This window comes from Prionailurus bengalensis, chromosome C1 (assembly GCF_016509475.1).
Source record: "Prionailurus bengalensis isolate Pbe53 chromosome C1, Fcat_Pben_1.1_paternal_pri, whole genome shotgun sequence".
Classification (NCBI taxonomy): Eukaryota; Metazoa; Chordata; class Mammalia; order Carnivora; family Felidae; genus Prionailurus; species Prionailurus bengalensis.
The window spans coordinates 167,912,026-167,935,053 of record NC_057345.1 but is presented as its reverse complement, the minus strand read 5'-3'; the positions used below and the strand labels follow the sequence as shown (position 1 = coordinate 167,935,053).

General features: G+C 38.0%; 1 protein-coding gene across 6 annotated transcripts in view; it reads left to right on the top strand.

Moving 5' to 3' along the window:
- SESTD1 (SEC14 and spectrin domain containing 1) overlaps positions 1 to 23,028 on the top strand; it is a 163,868-nt gene that overhangs the window by 133,329 nt on the left and 7,511 nt on the right. For 5 of the 6 annotated variants that reach the window (XR_006296875.1, XR_006296874.1, XM_043577191.1 and 2 more), the window contains 7 exons: positions 7,663 to 7,857; positions 8,384 to 8,498; positions 9,928 to 10,087; positions 14,357 to 14,438; positions 15,538 to 15,660; positions 16,534 to 16,725; positions 20,475 to 20,596. Coding sequence is in view for 4 of the 6 variants with exons in the window: in XM_043577191.1 (XP_043433126.1) it covers positions 7,663 to 7,857; positions 8,384 to 8,498; positions 9,928 to 10,087; positions 14,357 to 14,438; positions 15,538 to 15,660; positions 16,534 to 16,725; positions 20,475 to 20,596 (989 nt within the window). In the remaining 2 variants the exon portion in view is untranslated. Of the gene's footprint in view, positions 1 to 7,662; positions 7,858 to 8,383; positions 8,499 to 9,927; positions 10,088 to 14,356; positions 14,439 to 15,537; positions 15,755 to 16,533; positions 16,726 to 20,474; positions 20,597 to 23,028 lie in introns of those variants that run through there. The other variant, XM_043577194.1, reaches the window with a different exon arrangement.

Sequence of the window (23,028 nt, the reverse complement as noted above, 5' to 3'; positions counted from 1 at the left end):
ATTGCTGTATACTCTCTCTTAAGACCACCTTTGCTGCGTTCCAGAGGTTTTGGACTACTGTGTTATCATTTTCATTGGCTTCTGTGTCCTTTTTAATTTTCTCTTTAATTTCTTGGTTAACCCATTCATTCTTTAGTAGGATGTTCTTTAATCCTCGAGTATTCATGGTCTTCACAGATTTTTCTTGTGGTTGATTTCAAGTTTCATAGTGTTGTGGTCTAAAAATATGTACGGTAGGATCTCAGTATTTTTGCCCTTGTTGAGGGCTGATTTGTGTCCCAGTATGGGACCTATTCTGGAGAATGTTCCATGTGTACTTGAGCAGAATGTGTATTCTGCTGCTTTAGGATGAAATATTCTCAATATATCTGTTAAGTCCATCCAGTCCAGTGTGTCAGAGCTATTGTTTCCTTGTTGATTTTCTGCTTAGATGATCTGTCCATTGTTATCAGTGGGGTATTGAAGTCCCCTACTATTACGGTATTATTATCAATGAGTTTTTTTTTTGATTAATTGATTTATATATTCGGGTGCTCCCACGATGGCATAAATATTTACAATTGTTAGATCTTCTTGGTGGATAGACCCCTTAATTATGCCCACCTTCATCTCTTGTTTCAGTCTTTATTTTGAAATTTAGTTTGTCTGATATAAGTATGGCTACTCCAGCTTTGTTTTGATGAACATTAGTGTAATAGTTCTCTATCCCCTTACTTTCTGTCTGCAGATGTCTTTCGGTCTAAAATGAGTCTCTTGTAAGCAGCATATAGATGGGTCTTGTTTTCTTATACATTCTGATACCCTGTGTCTTTTGATTGGAGCATTTAGTCCATTTACATTTAGAGTACTGAAAGATACAAATTTATTGTCATTGTGTTACTTGTAGAGTTGGTGTTTCTGGTGATGTTCTCTAGTCCTTTCTAGTGTTACTTGCTTTTGGTCTTTTTTGTTTTGACTTTTCTCCGCTCAGAGTCCCCCTTAAAATTTCTTGCAGGGGGGCTCCTGGGTGGCTCAGTCGGTTGAATGTTGACTTCAGCTCAGTTCATGGGTTTGAGCCCCACGTCAGGCTCTTTGCTGACAGCTCAGAGCCTGGAGCCTGCTTCAGATTCTGTACCTCCCTCTCTTTGTGTTCCTCCCATGAGCACTCTCACTCTCGCGTTCTTGTTCTCTCTTTCTCTTTCTCTCTCTTTCTCAAAAACAAATATTAAAAAAATTTTTTTTTTTTAATTCTTGCAGGAGTGGTTTAGTGGTCACAAATTCCTTTAGTTTTTCTCTTGGAAACTCTGTCTCTCCTTCTATTCCGAATGACAGCCTTGCTGGATAAAGCATTCTTGGCTATATATTTTTCCAGTTCGGCACATTGAATGTATCCTGCCACTCCTTTCTAGCCTGCCAAGTTTCTGTGAATAGGTCTGCTTCGAACCTAATCTGTCTTCCCTTATAAGTTAAGGACTTTTCTCCCCTTGCTGCTTTCATAATTCTTTTCTTGTCTGTATTTTGTGAATTTGATTTGACTATGATATGCCTTGGTGATGGTCGGTTTTTGTTGGATCTAATGAGAGTTCTCTGTGCTTCTTGGATTTTGATGTCTGTGTCCTTCCCCAGATTAGGAAAGTTTTTTGCTATGAATTGGTCACATAAACCTTCTGCCTCTTTTTTCTCTCTTTGTCATCTTCTGGGATTTCTATGATTCAGATTCCTCTTTAATAAGTCACTGAGTTCTCTATGTCTTGTATTATAATCTTTTGCCTTTGTTTCTCTCCTTTTTTCTGTTTCCTTATTCTCCATAACTTTACCTTCTGTAATGCTGATACTGCTCTGCTTCATCCATCCTTGCTGTCGTGGCATCCGTTCAAGATGGTATCTCAGTTACAGCATTTTTAATTTTGGCCTGACTAGATTTTTTTTTTAATATCCACAGAAGGGGATTCTGTGGTGTCTTCTGTGCTGTTTTCAACCCCAGCTTGTATTCTTATTATCATGGTTCTAAATTCTTGTTCAGGCGTTTTACTTACATCTGTGTTAAGTCCCGGTTGTCATTTCTTCCTCTTCTTTCTTTTGGCGTGAATCCATTCATTTTTTCATTTGGGAGGAAGAAAGAAAATTAATGAAAATTTAGAAATTAAAAAAAAAAAAATCAAAGCTAGGTCCTAGGTGTCTTTCAGTCTGCTTGTTGAAAGAAGCTTGATAGAATAGAGAAAAAAAGGGAAAGGAGAGAAAGAAAAAGTAAAAAATGTAAAAATTAAAAAATAGAATAAAATAAAATGAAATAGAACAAAAAAATTTTAGTTATAAAAAATAAAGTAAAAACATTTTTTCTCTCTATTCAAGAAAGAGCAAGAAAAGAAAGAAAAAAACAATTTAAGCAAAAACAGAAGCAAGGAAAACGAGCAAATAAGTGAATCTGTGAACAGAATGAAACCCAAATGAAGTTACATCCAGTTTCCCCTAGAACTGTAACTATGAAGCACTCTATAGTTCATACATGGAGCACGTGGAGTGACTTGTTCTGGTCTTCTAGGAAATGTGCTTGGAGGGCAGGGTGCAGTTGGATGGGGCTTGGTGTATTGGCTCTGTTCTCCACTGGGTGACACTGCTTAGGCTACTGGGGTGGATCAGTGTGGTGCGCATGCTCGTGTGCACATGTGTGTGTGCAGGAGAGGTGGAAATGGCTTCACCCAGCTCCCTAGTCTCTGCCATAGGAACTTCGTGCCCTCACCAACCCACAATCAAGCACCCCTCCTTTGTCTCAGGCCTCCATCCACTCCCTGCCTCCACCCCATCCGTGTCCCAGCTGTCTGCCTGCCAAGCAGCACCTCCCTCCAGTGTTTTATCTCAGATGGGGTTGTGTTTCAAAACCTTACACTTCAGAGACCTCTGTGGCTTGGACGCCTGCCGACTCTCTGGTGGAGGGTCTTGCTGAGCAATGGCCAGGTGCCGGCTTGCCCCAGAAAAACTTCATGCGATCGTGCAGTGGCAGAGGTTCAGAGATTATGGCAAATCACAACACATAGCTGGCCCCAGGTTTCGCTGCACTATGGCATCTTTGTCCCAGTACCAGCAAATGTGGCTTCTCTGTGGGGTCCACTGGGACCTTTTCCTTTGGGGAGGCCATATGGCTTCTACCAAATACTTTCCAATCAGGGGAACCACTTCTCCCCATGTGGCACACAGACCTCTAAGGCTCTGCTGTCTGCTCCTGGGGATTTGCCATACTTCCTCACCAGAGCACCACCAGGCACTGAACTCCAAGACTTCGGACTCTGTGCCCCACTGTTTATAGAATCCTGGTCGTATTGAAACCCTCTCCCTTCTCCCTGTCAGTGGTTTTGGGGAACAGATTACTTATTCAGTCTTCCTGTGAGTGTTTTCACTCTTTCTCTCTCCAGCTACTTTCAAGGGAATGCTTTTCTTGCAGGACCCCAATGCACCACACTTTCCCCCTTTTCTCTGTGTCTTCTGTCTGAGAAAACAGCTCCCTGCCCTCTACAGCTTTTCTCTCCCCCAGTTCACCTCTCTGCACTGCGTACCTGCTGAGTTCTATGGCTCAAGTTATATAGGCCGTTGGGTTAATCCTCAGGTCAATTTCCTAGGTGTTCAAAATGGTTTGGTGCTGATCTAGCTGCATTTTAAGGACAAGATAAGCTCAGGGTCTCCATGCTGCTCTGCCATCCTTTTTTTTTTTAATCTTTTTTTTTTTTTTAATGTTTGTTAATTTTAGAGAGAGTGCAAGGAGGGGAGGGACGGGGGGGTGGGGGGAGTCATGGAATCTGAAGCAGGCTCCAGAATCTGAGCCATCTTCGCAGAGCCTGATGCGGGGCTCAAACTCACGAACCATGAGATCATGACCTGAGCCGAAGTCAGATGCTTAAGACTGAGCCGTGCAAGCGCCCCTGTTCTGCCATCTTAACTCCTACTCTCCGTTAACCTTTAAAATCACTGTATGGGGGCACCTGGGTGGCTCAGTTGGTTGAGCGTCCGACTTCGGCTCAGGTCATGATCTCATGGCTCGTGAGTTCGAGCCCTGCCTCAGGCTCTGTGCTGACAGCTCAGAGCCTGGAGCCTGCTTCAGATTCTGTGTCTCCCTCTCTCACTGTTCCTCCCCCGCTCATGCGCTCGCTCTCTCTCTCTCTCTCTCTCTCTCTCTCTCAAAAATAAATAAACATTCAAAAAAAATTTTTTAAATAAAATAAAAACAAAATCACTGTATGGTTTAAAAAGTATTTCGTGTATGGTAGTATATAATTAAATTTATATGATAACCAATAAAATAGGTAAGATAGATAATAGTGTCATCAGTGTTGTGTATAGAACAGGGTTTCTCAACTTTGCACTATTGACACTTTGGGCCAGATAGATCTTTATTGTAGGGGCTGTCCTGTGCATTGTAGGGTAATTTAGCAGCATCGCTGGTCTCTACCCACTAGATGCATTAGCATTGTGCCTCCTCAGTTATGGCAGCCAAAAGTGTCTCTGGATATTGGGAAATGTTCCCTATGAAGCAAAATAACCTCCCATTGAAAATCACTGCTATAAAGAAAGAAACTGGTTCTAAGAAATTAAGCGACTTAATGAAGATCATACCTTTTGTAAGGAAAAAAGACCTTGAGCCTGTCTTTCAAATCCAGTGTTTTTTTCACTACATCTGACTACATCATCTATATAATAATTTTCAAAGGTTTCATAGTAGTAGTTCAAGCAATAAAACAATGTGACAAATAAGCAAAACCCAAGTTTTAGGTACAGGGCACAAGAGTAGACCACATTTAGACCAGTACCTGTTACCTAACTTAATTTAATGCCAGCTAATCTGCAGTATCTAATAGAAAGCATCTTACATGTTCATTCAGTATGTATTGAGCACATACTATATATGTCACATATCATTCTATGTTCTTTGGTATATAACACTGTCTTATAGAACTTAAATTTATATTGGGAAAGAGGGAGGAAAGCAGATAAGAAAAGGCTTTCAGGAAAGGCCTCTCTGAGGAGATCACATTTAATGAGAGACCTTATGAAGGAGTAATTCAGGCAAAAGGAAGTTCAGATCTAGGACACAAGTGAAACCCCGTAGGCAGGAGTTTACTTGCCATGGTAAAGGAATAATAGGTATGTCTGTGAATAAGGTAAGCCACACAAAACCATGTTTCTAGAGGGAGTTCGGGCCAAAGCATGTTCACTTAGCCCATGGAAAGGAACTTGACATTTATTTTAAATGTTAACATGAAATCATTGGAGGGATTTTGTAGAAGAGAACTGATTTATGTTTTTAATTTTTTTTTTAATATTTATTTTTGAGAGAGATTGCGAGCAGGGGAGGTGCAGAGAGAAAGGGAGACAGAATCTGAAGCAGGCTTCAGGCTCTGAGCTGTCACCACAAGAGTCTGATGCAGGGCACGAACCTATGAGCCTTGAGATTATGACTTGAGTTGACTGAGCCACCCAGGCACCCCTGATTTATGTTTTTAAAAGATCATTGGCTATCATATGGAGAATAGGGACAAGGGACAGACAACAAAATAGGAAAACAAGAGACTAAGAATGGAGGCAGTAGATGTGATGAGAAGTTGTCACATTCCTGAGATTGAGCCAGTAAGACTTGCTCTTGGAAGAATCAGGTGTTTGACCTTAGCACCTCTGAAGAATGGGAAAACTGGGAAAGAAGCAGGTTGAGAGGCTTAGAACTAGTAGCTTTGGAGACAGGTTAAATTTTAGGTGTGTAATGCTCATCCAAATGGAGATAGCTAGTGGGCAGTTGAATATCAGCATTGGATTCAGGGAAGGGGTTAAGATAAGAATATTAATATGGGAATTACCAGCGCATGGAGGTTACTCAAAGACATGGGTAGGTGAGCTCATCCAAGCCCAAAGAGTACTGATTTAAAAAGAAAAGAGCCTTTGGAAAGCTGAGCCCCGGTCATCCTAAATTTAGAGGGCAAAAAAGCAGGAGGGCCAGCAGAGGAGCTGCTATGTCTCAGGGAACTAGAGAAAAAAGGCATTTCAAGGAGGAAGTGGTTGCCTTTGTCAAATGCAACTGAGGGGCCCAGTAAGATAAAGACTGAGAATTTGGTAAGAGCAGGAAGGACAAAATACTGACCAGAATGGATTAAAAAGAGAATGGGAAATGAGAAGGTAGAGTGAGTGTAGAATATTTATTTAAGGGATGGTCTTGGTCTTAAGGGTTTTGGGTTTTTTTTGTTGTTTTTAATTTAAGTTAATTTATATATAGTAAAATGCACCTGTCTTAAGTATATTTTGTTTTTAAATATAAGATACTGCATTTTATTTGTATGCTGGTAGAAATAATCCAGTTGGAAAGAGTGAGTTCATGATGGGAGAGAGAAGATAAGTGCAAGAGCAAGGCCTTATGTAGGCAAAAGAGGACAGAGGTAGCACGAGTGAAGGGGTTGGCTTAGATGCAGGGACTGTTTGTGTGCTATTTTAGTAGGGAGGGCAAAGCATAGGGCTGCAGATGGAGGGAGGGTCATAGATTTGTTGGTAAGAAGATGGGAGAGTTCTCTAATTGCTTCCTAGTGAAATAAGAGGCTAGATTTTTAGAGTGAAGAGAGGGAAAGGGAGTGGGAATTGGAGTAAAGAAAGCAAATAATTGGGAGAATGATAAAATGAATTGACTAGAGAAATGTAATAGGATTCCTGAAATTCTATTTGAGGTTATATATATTTGTATATTTTCATATAGAGAATGTGTATGTGTAGGTGTGTATTTTTTTTTAATTTATCTTTATTTAAAAAGACAGCTGTTCACATAGTTGTTATTATCCAGCTATGTTGCTACTCTGGTATAGGTACACAGTAGGCACAGAAACCCAGGTCTGAGGATTCTGCAGGGGAATCTGATGAAAGGAAGAGAGCAGGGCATGAGCATGGGTCTTGCCTTGGGAGATGGTTATATAGTCTCTGACCAAAGATAGACATGAGGACATGAGGCTCTTGAGTGCTGGAAAAGTAAAACAAGCAGGCCACTGAATTGGCCAATCTCATGGGGTTGTAGGAATGAGCATCCTAAAGGGTGTTAATTGGAGAGTCAGGAGCTGGTGGTCAGAGAATGAGATTATTAAAGTTAAGATTTGGGGGTTGGATAGTAGTGTATGAAAATGATAAGAGTTTGCATCTGTTGGGGTAGGTGGCCAAAGTGGGGTGAGGATAGGATGGTTGGAAGTGAGGGAGAGAATCAGGGAAAGAGTTAAGTGTGCTGGGTGAATGTCTACGTGGTGGGAGCCCGTGGGAAGGCTGGCCCAGAGAGGGGCAGTGACCTTTGCCATGCTCCCTGGGTAATGGGAAGCATTGGAAGGATGTTGTCCGATAGCATGCATTGTAAAGGAGAAGTGGGTTTTGAGGGAAAGGGAGAAAAAGTGGTCGGGTAATACTTTTCTCTGAGGGTGGACAGGTTTTAGGTAGAACAAGAAAGGAAATGGAACATTCAGAGACCAGGATAGATACTGCTGTTGGCAGGAGTGAGCTCCAGGTTGGAATGGAAGGATTTGGGGGTTGGGGACTTCTCATCTTCACTTGAAGAAATTTTGCCTTCGAAAATTGTCGTATATGTTACTTAGTTTATCTAAAGGAATTATAAAATGTAATGTAGTTTTTCAGGAACCAATTTGATCCTTAATTTACTTTACAACATGTGTGTTACAGGAATGGTTTGCAGTGTATGTGGAACTTAATCAACAAATTGCAGCACTCTTAAATGCTGGGGATGAGGAAGATCTTGTGGAACTGAAGTCACTGCAGCAACAACTTAGTGATGTTTGCTACCGACAGGCCAGTCAGCTGGAATTTAGGCAGAATCTCTTACAAGCAGCTCTTGAATTTCATGGTGTTGCCCAAGATGTAAGTGTCTACTCTGATTGCTTTTCTTTTCTTCAAATGATCTGAACACTTATACTTATCTGCACATAATTTTTGCAGGTTTGCATGTCTCCTAATTATTTTTCTGGAACAATAGAATAATTTGCTTGTGGAGAGATGATAAAAGTCTTTTTTTTTTTTAATTTTCATTTTTAAGTCATTTTGCATGCACATAAACCTGTTTTGTCTAGTCTTCCAACCTAGTTGATATATTTATTTTGATTGTTTCTCTGTTTATGCTTTATAACTTAGATTGAAATGGAAGTTGCAGTACTTTTTTTTACATTCTGCTGACCTGGATATAAATCTTTGTCTTCTTGGTGCATGCATCTATGTGTTCTGTCTTTCAGATAACATGTATTCTAATTATTCGTCCTTGTCTTTTAACAGCATAGTCTTTTTTCAAGTGTAATTGTGATAACCTCATTAGACATAAACCTCATTAATCATTAAACACTTTAGATGCTGATTACATCAGGGTTATCTCTTTGGTGTCCCTCTGCTTTAGTTGTCTCAGCAGTTGGATGGCTTATTAGGGATGTTGTGCGTAGATGTAGCACCAGCTGATGGAGCATCGATTCAGCAGACTTTAAAACTGCTTGAAGAGAAGCTGAAAAGTGTTGGTAAGCAGATTTTAAAAATGCTGAAACATAAGGGTTCTTTTTTTAGAAATATCATTACTATCGTTAGACAAGTCAACTTATACTGAACTAATGAGAATTATTTATAGGGAACATAGGAAAAATTAGTATAAAATAGGTTTTATTCCCTTGAAGGGTGTAATACATGGTAAAATTTTTATTTTTCATTGATGGCCAATCACCCTTCCTTCATTGGGCCTTTAGCCTTTCTTCTTTACCCAGCTATATCTACAGGTGCTATGTCTTGCATATCCTATGAACAGTTATTTGTAGTGCATGCATAAACTGTAATTAGCTGTGAAGTGTTCTGTGGTAAACCTTGTATGCCCCAAACTGTGTTTTATGCAATGATTTTTGTTGTTGCTATATCCTAACCTTGTGAATACATAGTCGGTTTGGTTCTGTGCATTTGTTTCTCCAAACTGGGAATATTGCCAAGGTTACCTACTCTCCCAAGGGGAGGATGGTCCCGTTTCACTTGACACCAAGGCCTTTTAACATTTTACTACAGTAGGAAGGAAATACAGTGAATTTCCCTACGTCATGATGGAGAGAAGATAGTAGATGTGCGAATGGGAAGGGAAGGTTATATTGAGGGGGATAGGATGGCAAAGGGGAATGGAGGCAAGGAAGCAGAAACCTGAGACAGAGATTTAGTTGAAAATGATGACATACCATTGAACCAGATTAATTAGTGAAAAGGATTTGAGGGAATGGGTTTGAAAAATCATGTTTGTATGGGCATTTTACTTGTTTGCAGTCTTTGTTATTTTAACACATGATAGGCATAGTGCATATTTTGTATCTAATATGCCCAATGCACTTCATTTCAAAGTGTCAGAAGCTTTCTGGAATCATATTTTTCCTTTAAAAAAGAAAAAAAAAAGAATTCCTCTATGCTAGTCTAGTTTGGAGTACTGTAAATCTACCCTAAATGTTACTTCTTGTTTGGTATAAGCTGGACGATGCCTGTACTCAAAACATTCAGCATCCTTTTTTCACAGTGATCATACATTGCTTGAATGCTTTGAAGTCTTGTAACTCTTCTACATTTTTTTGAACAAAATGTTTGCTGTTTTCTCCTAAAAATTGGACTACGTAAAAGCAAAAAGGAAACAAATTGAAAAATCTTACTATAACCAAGATAGAAATTCTCACACTTCCTGCTTTCAATTTTGAGAAATAATTGGAAATTCTCTTTATGGAGAATTTGGCATGAGAAGGAGCTCCAATTTGAACCACTATTATAAAAGGGGTTTATTGCTTGAAGTGTTCAGAGACCTCCACCCCAAGATAGTTTAATGCACAAAGCTGTTCCACTTGGAATCCAGGTACAATTGAGAGGATTTACTTGAGGGAGGGAAAGTGCCTCTTTTGTTTAAGAGATTAAATCTAGGACCTTTTTTTTTAGATGTAGGATTACAAGGTTTGCGTGAAAAAGGTCAAGGACTTCTGGATCAGATCTCCAATCAGGCATCCTGGGCCTATGGAAAGGATGTCACCATTGAAAATAAAGAAAATGTGGACCACATACAAGGAGTGATGGAAGATATGCAGCTTAGGAAACAAAGGCAAAGTTTGACTATTAATGTTAATTTTTGCTAAAATAACATAATATTAAAATAACTGATATAATTTACATTTTCCATACAGAGTATAGGGTCTCACCTGTGATATAGTAGGCATGTGTTAGGTTTTGGTGAATGGAATTATTCTGTGTAATTGTACTAACAACAACAGTTTGTTCAGTTAATGCTACCTTTTCCCTTTTTACCCACTGGTGAAATTTCACTTACACCCAAGTACTTCACATTCCATATCTTCACAGTAGCCTGTGACTCTTCTGTCCTTTAAGAAAACCCTTTTTGGAGGGGTGCCTGTCGGTTAAGCATCTGACTTCGGCTCAGGTAATGATCTCAGGGCTCGTGAGTTCAAGCCCCACGTTGGGCTCTGTGCTGACAGCTCAGAGCCTGGAGCCTGCTTTGGATTCTGTGTCTGCCTCTCTCTGCCCCTCTCCTGCTTGTGCTCTGTCTCTGAAAAATGGATAAATGTTAACAATATTAAAAAAGAAAAGAAAACCCTTTTTGGAGAACTTGGCTCTTTTCCATTTTCATTTAGTTTAGAGATGCTCTTAAGTGTGTCATCTGCATTGATCAACTTCTTCGTTTGAACTGAGTCACAAATTGTCACATATCCATTGTACTCATTTGATGTGAAAGAATAGACAATAGATTCTGGGTAAGAGGCTATTTAGTTTTCTTTGATATACAGCGAGGAATTTTTTTTAATTAATTTATTTATTTTTTTTAATATATGAAGTTTATTGTCAGATTGGTTTCCATACAACACCCAGTGCTCATCCCAAACGGTGCCCTCCTCAATACCCATCACCCACCCTCCCCTCCCTTCCACCCCCCATCAACCCTCAGTTTGTTCTCAGTTATACAGCGAGGAATTTAAAGGATTCTTTGAAAATTCAATTTGCAGTAGTAACTGGAGAGCATTACAAAGTAGAAGGTTAAATTAATATATGAAAGTATATACAGTGTAGCATGGTTGTATGAAATGTTGGCACACTTAGAAATTTTAACATCATCAGTAAAACCTCACAGAACACATCACTACATCACGCAGAAAATATGCGTTAGGCAGAAATTCCTTCTAGCCTAGTATCTGCAAACTTACCATTTCATTATTTATTCTAATCACAAAGTAACTCTGTTCTTACTAAAGCCAACTACCTCATGTTTTGCCCTTCCACTCTCATTCTCTACTCTGATCTCTGCCTCTCATTTAAATCCTTAAATCTCTCCTATTAAGAAAAAAATTATACACATGCATATACTGTCCTCTTCAACCGCTTCATTGTCATCTAGCCCTAGAGTTCTTCTTGTTGAAAGCTTAGCCATTTGAAGGTCTAATCTGCACTCATGCTACTTTCTCACTGACTGTCATTTACTTTTTAGCCCTCCCCAGTCTGACTGCTACCCTCACCATTTCACTGAACTTCTTCTCATTGATGTCACCAGTGACTTTGTAATTGCCGTATTGAATAAATGCCTGATCTGGCTCAAAATCTAGGGAATATTTTTGGTCTTTTTTTTTTTTTTCAACGTTTATTTATTTTTTGGGACAGAGAGAGACAGAGCATGAACGGGGGAAGGGCAGAGAGAGAGGGAGACACAGAATCGGAAACAGGCTCCAGGCTCTGAGCCATCAGCCCAGAGCCCGACGCGGGGCTCGAACTCACAGACCGCAAGATCGTGACCTGGCTGCAGTCGGACGCTTAACCGACTGCGCCACCCAGGCGCCCCATGGGAATATTTTTGGTCTTAATGTAGCTTGATCACACTGAATAGCATTGGACACCACTGACTTACTTTCTTCTTGAAACACTCTGACAACTTTGTCTTCTTTTGAAAACACCCTCATCCTGGCACTCTGTCTTCTCAGTTTTCTTTGCTGATTTCTTGTTCTGTCACTAATTTCACTGCTTTCAGGGTTTGAGGCCAAATCCTCTTCTCATTCTGTGTGTTCTCCCTGGACAGTCTTACTACTTTAATGACTTCATGTGATTGTAACTAAGTATTTATGGTTCTGACCCCACCCCTGCCCTTGCTTTAGACCTGTAATCCCACTTGCCTACTTAGTATCTCCAGGTATTTTCCCCCATACATTCCTCAGACCTAGTATGTTCAGATAATGTACTCTTCTCTTTTAATTTTCCAGGTAAAGTTACCATCAGCTACCAAATTTAGGATTTATCCTAAAATCCATACTCTTCCTCATCTCTTATAGCCTAGTTAAATGTCTTAAGTTCTACTTTCTCTGAATCCTGAATGTTTTCTACTTAAGATCTTCTCTCTTATCTGCCTCTGGCCTTGTTCCTCTCTAGTCTGTTGTACGTGACAGTAAATCTTTGTAAAGTGCATATCTAATCATAAAACCCCACTCAGTGACTTCCTTTTTTCTCACATGAAGTTCTGTCTCCTTGAAATAGTGTGGGAGACCCTTCATAATTAAATCCTGCATAATCTTATTTCCTGCAACTTTCTCATATAAACACAGTTGTTTTTACTTTCCTGAATGCACTGTGCTGTTTCATGAATCTGTGACTTAGAATACTTCTTTCTTCATTTTCTGGCTGATGGACTCCTGCTTATTCTTCATGATTCAGGGATACTTATTTTTGGAAGGCTTTTTTTTTTTTTAGATTTCTAAGGCATGTTTGGTCACTTGTTCCTCCCTCTCCCATAGAACTCTTTACGTAGCTCCACAGTAGCACTTACCATATTGTTTCTTTAGAAGTCCACCTCCCCAAATGCGACCAACTTAATAGTTTAGACCATGTCTTACATTTTCCAGGCACATTATCCAAGACCCAAAAGCATGTATTAAGTATATCTGTGATAGCGTTTTCATCATTACAGTGCCTTACATTGTTTAGCTTCAGATTTTAAACAATTCTTACCATAATCACTTCCTTTTAGTCCCTTATAGAGTTTCCTTTAACTAAGGTCATTTTAGTAATATGGGCTTTCATAAAGGAGGTCCTTATAAAAAATAGCCTTGTGACCATGGTTTCTGTATTGTTATTCAGCTTGCTGGAGAACATTGAGTGTAGCAGAGCCCAGTGCCTCCTGGGTAACTGGTTATTGGTGTTTGGCATTGTAGTGAATTTGAATTCTCCCTTCTGTCTAAATTAACATAGAATTGCATGGGTATGAAGGGAATGGATCAGAGCTGAGTTAGGTCAAGTCACCTTGAAAGCTTAATCTGTATATTAGATAGGGCAGACCACACTAAAATTTAAAAATACTTAGGGCACCTGGGTGGCTCAGTCCGTTAAGCATCCGACTTCGGCTCAGATAATGATCTTGTGGTTTGTGAGTTTGAGCCCCACATTGGGCCCTGTGCTGAGAGCTCAGAGCCTGGAGCCTGCTTCAGATTTCTACATTTCCCTCTCTCTCTCTGCCCCTCCACCATGCAAGCTCTCTCTTTCTCTCAAAAATAAATATTAAAATAAATAAGTAAATAAAATGTAAAAATACTCTGAATTGTATTTCTCTACACCCAGAGATCAATAGAGCTTTATTTCTTCTTTGGAAAACAGATGGGAGTGTTTTTTGTTTTGTTTTGGTTTTTATTTAGAATTAGATAGTGCTTTGGGTAATATAATGAAAAATGTTAACATTTTTGTCTTATTTCATTGGAGCATCATCTTCAAAATTAGTATTTGAGAAGGTTTACACTTTTTTTGAAGTTTTTAAATTTATTTTGTGGGAGGTGGGGAGAGAGAGAGAGAGAGAGAGATCATGAGTCAGGGAGGGTCAGAGAGAGAGGGAGAGAGAGAATCCCAAGCAGGTTCTACGCTGTCAGTGCAGAGTCCGATGTAGGGCTCAAACTCACAAACCATGAGACCATGTATGACCTGAGCAGAAATCAAGAATCAGACCCTCAACCGACTGAGCCACCCAGGCACCCTGACAAACTTTAAATCTTATCTTTGAGGCTTGTTTAATGCTAACTGGCAGTGGAGATTTCTTTGGATTTTAGTATACCACTATGTTTGTGCTTTGCTTCAGTATTTTGCAGAATCCATTCTATCCTTGAGAGTGTGTGATTAGGTATCGTTCAGGTGTCTTGAGGGTTTTGAAGTATTTGATGTAACATAGATATCCTTAAAATTCTTACAAATCAGTACAGAATAGTTGAAGTCTCCATGGTGTGGAAGATTAAGTATTTTAATATACTATAAAATATGTGTGCCAGATGGTGATGTTATAATAGTTATTAACGAAACTGAAATGATGTCTTAAATTTATGTTTGGGTTTATTAGATGTGAAGACATGGTAGATGTGCGAAGGTTAAAGATGCTTCAGATGGTGCAGTTGTTTAAATGTGAAGAAGATGCTGCCCAGGTAAAGATCAATCAGGCACATGATGTAGTTGTCTTCTCTTAAAATATTGATTTCACCTATTAAAAAAGTGTATTTTTCATGGTCCAAGAAAGTAAATGCATTAAGTCAAGTTCTAGCTTATCTTGTTAAAATAATAAAATGGTTTTTTTTCTTTTCAGTTACCGTACTGGTCTTATTTGGCTTATCTTCTCAATGAGATTCTCCATTTAGCTAGAAATTGGGATTATTTATTATTATTACTGTTGACTTTCTTGTGAGTTATTACATGCCAGGATTAAGGCTGGTGTAGCACGTTGCTTTTTAACCTGCAAGAGGGTTTTTTTCAACTAGATAAACAATGTTATCTCTATGTAGATAGCATCACAGAACATGTAAGATCTATATTACATAAACTCATGATCTTCTAATAATACAAATCATAGGATATTGATTTTATTTTTTATTTTTTAAATGTTTATTTATCTATCTATTTATTTATTTATTTTTGAGAAAGAGAGCAAGAGGGAGAGAGAGAATCCCAAGCAGGCTCTGTGTTGTCAGGCGCAAAACCTGACATGGGACTTGATCTTATGACCTGTGAGATCATGATCTGAGCCGAAATCAAAAGCTGGATACTTAATTTACTGAGCCACCTAGGCACCCCCACATGATACTAAAAGAATGCTTCTCTTGGGGCACCTCGTTGGCTCAGTTGGTTGAGCATCCAACTTCAGCTCAGGTCATGATCTCATGGTTCATGACTTCAAGCCCTACAGTTGGGCTCACTGTTGTTAACACAGAGCCCACTTTGGATCTTCTGTCCCCCTCTTTCCGCACCCCCCCCCCCCGTGCCCCCTCTTGTGCTTTCTCAAAAATAAACACTTTTTTAAAAAATAAAAGAGTGCTTCTTTTTAATACATCTTGTTAGATTTTACAGATTTTGACGGGGAGGAGAGGTCATTAATTCATGTAGCTTGGCATTGAATGAAATGAGCTATTAAGAAGTTAGGTTATAACTAGTGGGTTAATTAATCACATGGTAGTAATTTTTCTTTTTATAAATGCGTTTTGATATAATAAGAGTTATGAATCGAGCTTCACTTTCTTTATTTTTATTTAGGCAGTAGAATGGCTAAGTGAACTTCTGGATGCCCTGCTTAAGACCCACATCAGATTGGGTGATGATGCTCAGGAAACAAAAGTTTTACTGGAAAAGCATAGAAAATTTGTTGATGTTGCACAGGTGCAGAACTGGTTATCTTCCTTTTCTACAAGCTCAGTGTTTGAATAGCTTTCTGCATGATTATAATGTAACTTAACCCTCCAAGTCCAAGAAGGTTAGTCATGTTATTTCAGAAATATCACAGAACTAAGAAAAGTGTCAGCTGGTACATCAAAACTAGCCTGCATAAACTTGAGAGGGTTTATGTTCTCCTGAATACAGGTTCTGTATATGCTCCCTCTGATTTATATGTTATATGAATGCTGTTATATACTATGTCATTATATATACTGTGTTATATACTGTGCCATTTTTAGGCAATCCAACTGCTCACTCACTAAAGTTAATAAGAAATATGTGTTAATATCAGTAAAGTAGAAGTCCCAGTTTTTCGTCTCCTCAGTATTAGTATAACAACACAAACTGTGTGTGTGTGTGTGTGTGTGTGTGTGTGAGAGAGAGAGAGAGAGAGAGAGAGAGAGCGAGCAAAGTATCTTAATTTATTTTCCCTAGTAATTGAGCTCTCAGTGAACAGTTGTGGTTTCCTGTGTGGGATATAAAGTGCCCTATAAAGCGTCCATTTTCACCCACTTGTTGGTTAGTGAATGAGCAGACATTGTTTTTGGCCAGTGGAATCAAGTAGACTGAGATGGGGAAAACAGAGTAAGAGAATAAAACCTAGCAAGGAAGAAACTTACTAAAAAGTATTGCTTTCCTATCTTTTATTATGCATGCAGTTAATTTATAGTATTAAGTGCCAGTGGAGTCATTCCGCATTGATTTCTGGTAGTGTTACTCATTTGCAACCACAGTCCTCCTGTACACTTTTCCATCTCTCTTTTCAGAATTCTTTTATTGTAATTTCATGTATACTTTTTTTTTGTTTGTTTTTAGAGCACTTACGACTATGGAAGACAGTTGCTACAGGCTACAGTTGTGTTGTGCCAATCTCTGCGCTGCACGTCTCGATCATCTGGGGACACGCTTCCTCGACTGAACAGAGTATGGAAACAGTTTACAATAGCGTCTGAAGAGAGAGTACATAGGCTGGAGATGGCTATTGCCTTTCACTCAAATGCCGAAAAGGTTTGCTTTTTTAAAAAATGTAGTCTCAGTAGTATTTATTGCCTGTCTTTAAATATATTACTTTTAATATTATAATTATGTAGTTAGCTTGGTTTTTTTTCTTATTGCAACTCCTGTTAATCCTATGTTTAAAGTTTGTTTAGATGTAATGTATTCTTAGAGAGTTTAGATGAAGTCCTCTTAGTAATCCATACTAGTGCTGGCATACTGTGCTTGGAGAAATCCAAAACCATCCAGGAGTCCTCTCTCAACAGTGCTTCTCTTCTCTCCAGACCTGGTGCCCAGAATGTGCTCTCTATATTTAGGGTGGCACGACTCCCATCTCTTTCGTTACGCAAGGAAAGGAAACTTTGCCTCTGCATCTACTAATTGTCATAACATTTTTAAAAGAGCATTTAGTAATTTTATAATGTTTACACTAGAGACTACCCAACTCAAAGAGAGTAAGGATAAAAATAAAACTTTTTTTCATGTGTTATATTTAAAGATTCATTCTGGAATTTATTATTTAATGAATTCATTAGTCCCAGAAACCAAAAATGAAATGTGTAGTGTTATTTGGGCAGATTTTCAGCAGAGCCCTTTTCGGAACTCTGCACAGAGAAAATTTATAGCACCCAACCAACCCTTACATTTCTCCTCTGAGGAGGAGCTTCGTTATGTAGTTAACTTTGTTGTGATCTCGCACATTGAAAGTTTATGTGTGGGGGATGTTCAATATAATGAAATATGAGAAACCTAAATGTAAGTGTGATAGCCTAGTCTATAAAATAGAAGAGATATTATCAGGAATTAGATAGTTTCTGTCTTGTTATGCAGTACATCTGTTGGGAAGTGTTCATAGTTAACTCTCCCTGAGCTGGTCACTGAACTCCACAGGTCAGTATTTTGGTTTAAAATAGGCCTAATGATGATAAATGTGAAAGTATACATAAAATGGCTTAATTTGTTTATCTACTGATTGTTTTAATGAAAAGTTTTTATTGAAGTATATTAACATAGAAAAGTACACAGATCATAAATGTTCAGTGAATTTGTTGAATTCAGTCTGTTCGATGAATTTTCACGAAGAGAACATGACTGTGTGATCAGCTCAGTATTCAAACAACAGAACATTACCAGTACCCCAGAAGCTCTCCCACCCTCTTTTAGTCACATTGCTCCTTCTGTCCCTCCCTCCTATCTAAGAGGCCCAATTCCTAACACTACTGATAGCTTTTAAAAAAAATTAATTAATTAATTAATTAATTGCAATTCAAGTTAGTTAACATACAGTGTAGTATCGGTTTCAGGAGTAGAACCCAGTGATTCATCTCTTACATATAAAACCCAGTGCTTATCCCAACAAGTGACCTCCTTAATACCCATTGCCCATTTAGCCCTTCCCCCCACCCTCAATTGGGGAAATAGGGAGTGGAGAGCAGGTAAGACAAGTCTTCCAGGAAAGGCCTCTCTGAGGAGATCACATTTAATCAGAGACCTTGAAATGATATGAAGGGGTAATTCAGGCAAAAGGAAGTTCATCAACCCTTAGTTCTGTATTTATGAGTCTTTTATGGTTTGCTTTTCTCTCTGTTTTTATCTTATTTTTCCTTCCCTTCCCCTACATTCATCTGTGTGTTTCTTAAGTTCTACATATGATACTGTTTTTAAAATGTATCTTTGAGGCCACTCTGGAATACAGTATGAAGATTCTTCAAAAAGTTAAAAAATAGAACTACCCCTATGATCCAGCAATTGTACAACTAGCTATTTACCTGGAGAATTTAAAAACACTTATCCAAAGGGATACATACACCCTGATATTTATAGCAGCGTTATCTACAATAGCCAAACTATGGAAGTAGTCCAAGCGTCCATCCATAGATGAACAGATAAAGAAGGCATGGCATATCTACACAATGGAATATTACTCAGCCATAAAAAAGAATGACATCTTGCCATTTGTAACCACATGGATGGAGTTAGAGAGTTTAATGCTAAGCGAAATAAGAGAAAGACAGATACCATATGATTTCATTCATATGTGGAATTTAGGAAAGAAAATAATGAGGAAAGGGGGGAAAAAAGGAGAGAGAGGCAAACCAAGAAACAGACTCTTAACTATAGAGAACAAACTGAAGGTTACTGGAAGGGAGGGAGGTAGGGGATTAAACAGGTGATGGGGATTAAGGAATGCACTTGTGATGAGCACAGGGTATTATATGGAAGGGTTGAATCACTATATTGTACACCTGAAACTAATGTTACAGTGTATGTTAACTAATTGGAATTTAAATAAACACTTTAAAAAATAAAATGTTTCTGCAAGGATATTTTAAGGTCTAGACTTCTCTTAAGAGGTCCTATAAGAATGTAAATTGTTGAGAGTTTTTTGCATAGAACATTACTGTTCTTTTCCTTCTGTTACCTGGCCTTTTTTTCTTATCATGCCTGTAATCTCAATTATAAGTTATTTACTGTTCAAACCTTTGTAAAGCTTTTTGTTATCAGATGGTATTTTATTCTTGACTGTGTTTTATTTTATACCAATATGCATAAATATAACTCTAAGTAACTTACATAGTATAATGACTGAGAAGATACTTAAATTGAATCTAGAACTTCTTATAAGGTTCTTTATGAGTAATGCTGAAATGAACAGATTGGATTAAGTAAAATACAATGCAAAAAAAGTTGCAAAAATAAATACTTCTCATTTCCCCCATATTTTATGTTTATTTTTCTTATAATCTAGTGTGCATCTTAGACTTACAGCACATCTCAATTTGGACTAGCTGCTTTTCAAGTGTCACAAGACACATGTGGCTGGTTGCTACTATGTTGATCAGTGTGGGTCAGTACCTTTAGACTTAGCTATTATAAATTACAGCATTTTCTTTCTTCCTTTCTTCCTTTCTTCCTTCCTCTTCTCCCCTTTCCTCACCTTTCTAAATTTAAATGGTAATAGTTAAGGAAAAAGTAATATTTTATCAAGGACTACAGAACTTCCTATATGTGAATTATAGTTTTAGCAGTTTACATCAGGTAAGTCAGCAGATCAATTTTTAAAATAACTGTAGTGTCTGTCTAGGTCATCCCATCAGTTCTGTGTTTGTATACTTGAGTATATGTGGTTTTGCATTTATATTTTGTTTCATTTTTGTAAAGTTTTTTTTTTTTTTTAAGTTTATTTATTTATTTTGAGAAGAGGGCAAGGGAGGGACAGAGAAAGGGAGAGAGAATCCCAAGCAGGCCCTGTGCTGTTAGTGCAGAGCCTAACACAGGGCTCAATATCATGAACTGTGAGATCATGACCTGAGCCAAAATTAAGAGTCGGATGCTTAACCAATTGAGCCACCCAGGCTCCCCTCTTTCATTTTTTAAGTCTGTAAGCTGTTTGAGATCAAAATCTATATCTCAGTCCCATCCCAAGCTAAATAAACATTTAGCACAATAAATACTTAATGAATGAAGGAATACTTTGTAAGTACAGTTTGAACTTACTTTCCAAATAGTAGTTTAGTATTATTTTTTCTTGGAAATCACTGTAGACCTTTTGTATTCTCATTATATATTATTAGTAAGGATTATGTATTTCATTTTGTTAGGATTTTTTGAGCCAGTTTCACCAGTAATCAATCTTGTATAAGGGTGTATACATGAAGATGCTAAGAACAAAACAAAAATACCTTCAATCTACTGAATTTACATGAGCTTGATTGCCTTTCTATATTTCTTGATTAATGACACCATTTTATTTGTTGCAGATTTTGCAAGACTGTCCAGAAGAGCCCGAAGCTATTAATGATGAGGAGCAGTTTGATGAAATTGAAGCAGTTGGGAAATCCCTTTTGGATAGATTAACTGTTCCTGTAGTTTATCCTGATGGGTATGGTACATGTTCTTATAATCTTGTCTTTTTATTGGTCAGGTCTTAAAGTGAAATCATCAAGAGAGGAAAATCTGTTTCTTAAAAAGCCAAGTAAATTAGCTTTGGTTCACATCTTCAGTTCCTACAATAAATTAGTTTGTAATGAAAAGAAATGCAAACTCAACTGTTAGCAAAAGTGGATTTGGTACTTGCTATCAAATGTGCTTCTTGACAGCTTGTTGTAGAAGAAAGATCACTGATGAGGTTGATACTCCTGGGTTCTAGCCTTGGCTGTGATGATAGGGAGTAGGGTGACTTTGGGCTTCATCCAGGGAAGGGAAGGGGAGTGGAGGGGTGTAATGTATAGTGAGCTTACAATTTATCAAACACTAAGTTAAGCACTTCATTTCACTATTTTTGACCAAATGGTGCTAGACCAGTGTGATTATTCCTGATTTACAGATGTAGAAACTGAAGCTCAGAAAGATTAAGTGAGGTGCTCAGGATTTCACAGCTTATAAATGGAATTGGAATACACTGTCAGGTCTGTGTGGCTCCAAACCCATTCTCTTTCCAATATGCTGTACGGATTCGTAATTTCTTCATTTGTAAAACGATGGGGTCCTGATTCCCACATTCCTTTTACATTTCAAAAGATGATAGTAAAAGTAAGAAGTAATCTCATGCAAATAAATGGGCCAGTAAATGAATCTGAAGGAGCTTCATCCCTGAGGATCTTAGACCTTCTCAGTGAAAATAGTTTAGAAGTAATCCAGAGGATATTTAATTCAAATGACAGAGAAGCCAAGTCACTGGATACATCTATCTTACATTGTAGAATAGCATACTGGATGGGATTGTGGCCTCTGGAATCAGATTTCTTAGGTTTAAATCTCAACTCTACCACTTAGTAGCTGTAACACCTTGGGCAAGCCACTCAACCTTTCTGTGCCTCAATCCTGTCATCTAAAAAGTAGGGATATAAAATAGGGATATATTATTCATACCTCCTCAGGTTACAGGGGCAGGGGAATTATGTGAGCTGAATGTATATAAATTACTTGAATCTGATACATAGTAAGTGCCACTACTGTGTCATGAACTTCATGTGATTATTTGGAATTTATTTGGGGAAGATACGATTTTCTTCCCTTGAAAGAATATAATTCATTACCTATATTTATATAATCTTTGGTCATAGCCAAACTTGAACCATCAGAAATAACCTAAATACATGTTACATATCTGCAGTGTATGAAAGAATAAAATCTGAAAGTTTGTAAATTCAGCTTATAACAATATTGAAGGGGCGCCTTCTGGTTGTTCCAGGAAAGCCCCACTCCTGTTTCCACATTTCACAGCCAGGTGTTACAGCATCTCCTCTTCTCAGGTCAGCCTAGGAGCATCTATAACTGGCATTTTTGCTTGAGCTTCTCCTACTTCCACAACTAGTCATATGGCATTTCCTCATGTTTTTAAGATTGAAGAATAAGTACTGTGTGTTCAGATTTTACAACCACCTTTAATATGTGGATTTACTATTCTGTTCCATTTGTAGGATAACCTTTTGATGCTATACAAAGTTTGTTTGATAGCAAGCTTATTCAGATTTCTCTTTTGTCACATTGTCCTGGAAAAATAAATTAGATGATCTCTCTGAATTCACTGCTTGAAGACTCAGGTTCAAATCCTGGTTTCCCCACTGTGTGATCCTAGTTAAGTCATTTAATTTCTAGGCCTTAGTTTTCTGATCTTAAAAAATGCAGATCGTAACCAGATACTTTCTAAGAACTGTTCTAGCTGCAAAAGATTCTAGTGGCTCCAAATACATTATCTTTTCAAGTAGGATAACATTAAATGATTTTATCTATTAAAGTCCCAAGCAATGCCTTAACATGAAACAGATATTTTATTTGCCAGCTATATTAGACAGTTGGTGTACATAACCCTTATCATTGAAGGACACATACAGGTTTTATATTTGTGTTTGCTTATGCACCTTAAGCTGAAAAGTAAATATCTCCAATGTTTGTTTCTTTTATGGTTTCATTGTTGGATTGCATTGTTCAGTTTATTGAGATTGTCATAAGTAAACATTTAGTACAATTAATCTATTTCTTTCAACATATCTTCAGATATTTTATGCCATTTATAAAAATGTTTCTCTGCAGGGCACCTGGGTGGCTCAGTTGGTTAAGCATTCTACTCTTGATTTCGGCTCAAGTCATGATCTCATGGTTCATGAGATCGAGCCCTGCGTTGGCCTTTGCATGAAATATGAAGCCTGCTTGGGATTATCTGTCTCCCTCTCTCTCTACTCCTCCCTCACTCATGCTCTCTCTCTCTCAGAATCTTTTTTTTTTTAAAGAATAAAAAAATTTAAAAAGTTTGTCCTACCGAATTACTACTCAAAGATAAACAGTATGGTTTGCAAATGAACTAATGCCTTA